Genomic DNA, 3,401 nt, shown 5'->3' on the forward strand with positions numbered 1-3,401 from the left:
ATTGTGTGTGGTATATGATAAAATGGTCACTACAACAAACAAGACCTTAGACAGCGCTTTTTTTAGCCTTAGACAGCGCTTTAAAGCGCTGTCTAAACCTCCGCTGCTATAGGTTTAGACAGCGCTTTTTTAAATCTTAAAAGCGCTGTCTAAGCCCCCCCCCCCTTAGACAGCGCTTTGGCCAAAAGCGCTTTATAAGACCCTCTTATTTTAAATTTTTTAGGTATACCTTAGACAGCGCTTTTGAAAAGCGCTGTCTAAGCCCCACCCCCTTAGACAGCGCTTTGGTCAAAAGCGCTTTCTAAGACCCTCCTATTTTAATTTTTTTAGGTATACCTTAGACAGCGCTTTTCAAAAAGCGCTGTCTAAGCCCCCCCCTTAGACAGCGCTTTTGCCTAAAGCGCTTTCTAATCCCCCCTTAGACAACGCTTTTTACAAAAGCGCTGTCTAAGGTATACGAAAATTTTTGAAGCTTTTGTTTTAAACCACATTTTTTCCAGGTTTATAAACCAGAATTTCTACCTGTTTTCAACCAGATTTTGACAGACAATTATCACATTTTATATATGCCATTTTGGCCTTTTTTCTACCAATTTTTGGCTAACAAATATATATATATACCAATTCAAACCAATTTTGCCTTAAATGTATCAAAATATATACAAATTTATGTACACATTTACAAGTCATAACATATACTACAAATGTACACATTAATTACACAAATTTATGAACAAACATTGAGCTTTATCATGAATTGACACCACTCCTCTTTGATTTCGTCCACTTGATCCTTTGTATAAAATGCACACTTGAATTCATCAAAGTACTACATAATAATATAACATATTTTGAATTAATTCCAACTATTTAATTATATGAGATATGTGTAAATATAAAAATAACTCATAAGTTAGAAATACATACATCGGTGGGAATCTTTAATCGGCCCAAAGCAAGAGTATCTCGCATAAACCTCAACATGAAATACCCGCAATCTATTTGATTACGTTGTTGAGGACACTACACCTGCAAGTGCTATAGACGAGTGATCCTCCAACTTTTAGTAGTCTGAAACCGTTGGCGAGAAGATTCAGCTGTAGTGAGATACAAAAGGTATGTGTGTGAGTTAAAAACAAAATGATATTTAAGACTAAAGGTATGCATGTAAATTATAGATCAAGAGAATAACAAATCTTTGCCTGAAGAGCATGTAAATTATCCGTCCTCTCAGCATCCAGCACACGACGTTGAAGAGTTACCCAGCCCCAATGTTCAAACTTTTGAATATGTTTAACTGAACCATCATGAGTACATTCTGCATCCACAAGGACCTGAATCAAATCCCAACAAATGATAACTTTTTAAGGGTAAATGACAATGAAGAACTGTGCAAAATGAATTCAAAGTAATACAGTAGTTACTTTGTCATAGCCATAGCCTGCAATCTCATTTTCAGCTACAGTCTTATATAATTCTCCTTTAGTAAGACCAATAACTCCAGAATGCTGTCCATAATATATGAGTTCAGAAGGGTGAGACTTAGACACCACTTGTGGAGTGGCACACTTCTTTGCTTTTTTCCTTTCTTTCCATGGTCTTCTAGATGTCCACTCCTTGAACACGTCCATTCTTTCTTCCGATCTAGACTCGTCTGTTTAATACTTGATAGAATGAAAACATTTCAAAATTGGGTAATAATGATTAATGAATAAGCATGATATTAAAATTTCAATATTACATTCCAAGATTAAACATCACTAACATGATTCAGAATCAGAACGAAACCCCTCAGGAATAACTGAAAATGTTGTTCCATCAGCAACAAAAAGCCGGCATCTATCACCCAGTTTATACTTCTGCAGCATTGTTCTACACGCTGCCAACCGATGCCTTGCAGCATCAACTCCAGTTACAGAGCCCGAATCACCAAGAAGGTCTAATATCATACAAAGTTTAGCACCTAAACATTACATTTGAAAGAAAACCATTATAATCATGTGATTTGTTTAGCAAACTGAAATAATTATATAGAAAGCTGCTCTTTGAACTAAAAGCATCCCTGAAAAATGTTCTTATTTAGAATAAAAAGTTTTCTATATGTTTTCCCTGAAATAAATCAAGTCTTAATCTCAAAAACAATTTTTATAACATCATTATAAACAATAACAGGACAGACTATGAAGCATGTATACTTCAAATATGTCAAAGTATCAGTGTCCAACATGTATCCAAAACTAATGTGTTTGATACTTTCCCGATACGTACCCAAAAAGTATCCAATAATTTTATTAATTCACTTTTAAAAAATTCCACCAATACGTCTAAGATACGACATCGATAATTCCTCCCAACAATATACACATGTTGTGTTGATACGATACATCTTTGCAATATGTATATCTTGGTTACATCATATTAACTACAAACACAAAATTGTGTTTTTTATGTCACATTCATAGTAGAAAGAATAACGTTTATATAGGCGAGGTAGCTATAAGTATGTTTGGAACCGTATCCAATAGGACTTTGAACACGCAGCCATTGTGAAAGTACTACTTGAAGCATCATGTTAACAACATGTAGTGAAATTGAAAAGGTCGCAAACTTGAAAACAAATACAAACTATCCCAACTTGTATGCTCACAAATACCTTTTTGTAGATTATGATCATCATATGTTGACTAATGATATGTTTATTTATGTACTTATAAAGAATTAACAATGTGAACGTCTCTTCACAGACTTGTTAACCTATCTTGGCCATATCAAATCTTAATTTCTTAAAATTACTAGAATTCATGTATTTGAATCATACTATCATCTGCGTGCTATGTATCCAAGCTTCTTAGAGGACAAATACTATAAACATGATTAAGCAAAGAAATATCTACCAGGTGCGGCACATAGGTCCAACACATGATCCCCCGGTGATATGCCTAAAGCCATAACAGCAGCTCCAGAAGATGCATCAATACCATATATCTGATACAAAACAATCAACCATAACCAATAACACAAAAAAATCCAAAATATCAAAGCAAAAAATAACGGAAATATAAAAAGAATTCAAATTCCAATGCAAAGAAACTCACTAACCTTTCCTTCTCGGTATGCATTAGTGGGCACTTTCCATTAACCCGGAAGAAAAACAATACTGACAAAGTTCTTCTTTTTTGCTACGAAATTATAACATTATTTTTCAAGTTCTGCTTACGTAATTGTGGACCAAGTTAATAGGTATGAAAGTGTCTTTTTGACAAAGTCCTACGAAATTATAACATATCTATATGAGAACTAGCACCATAGGATATTTCTTACTTAGTTCTTTTGAGCTTTCTAATAGAATAATATACTAGAGTTGAAGTTGAATATGTCTTCCAATACAACAGGCATAACGG

General features: G+C 34.0%; 1 protein-coding gene across 1 annotated transcript; it reads right to left on the minus strand.

Annotated features, from left to right (window-relative positions):
- Positions 1–1,172: 1,172 nt before the first annotated feature.
- On the minus strand, positions 1,173–3,126 carry LOC127093832 (rRNA (cytosine-C(5))-methyltransferase NOP2C; the record flags this gene model as incomplete). Its single annotated transcript, XM_051032734.1, has 5 exons — positions 1,173–1,334; positions 1,425–1,654; positions 1,766–1,963; positions 2,895–2,985; positions 3,100–3,126. Coding segments are annotated over 5 exons (708 nt in total), but the record flags the coding sequence as incomplete, so codon positions are not given.
- Between the last annotated feature and the right edge of the window lie 275 nt (positions 3,127–3,401).

The sequence above is a fragment of the Lathyrus oleraceus genome, chromosome 6 (genome assembly GCF_024323335.1).
Source record: "Lathyrus oleraceus cultivar Zhongwan6 chromosome 6, CAAS_Psat_ZW6_1.0, whole genome shotgun sequence".
Lineage (NCBI taxonomy): Eukaryota > Viridiplantae > Streptophyta > Magnoliopsida > Fabales > Fabaceae > Lathyrus > Lathyrus oleraceus.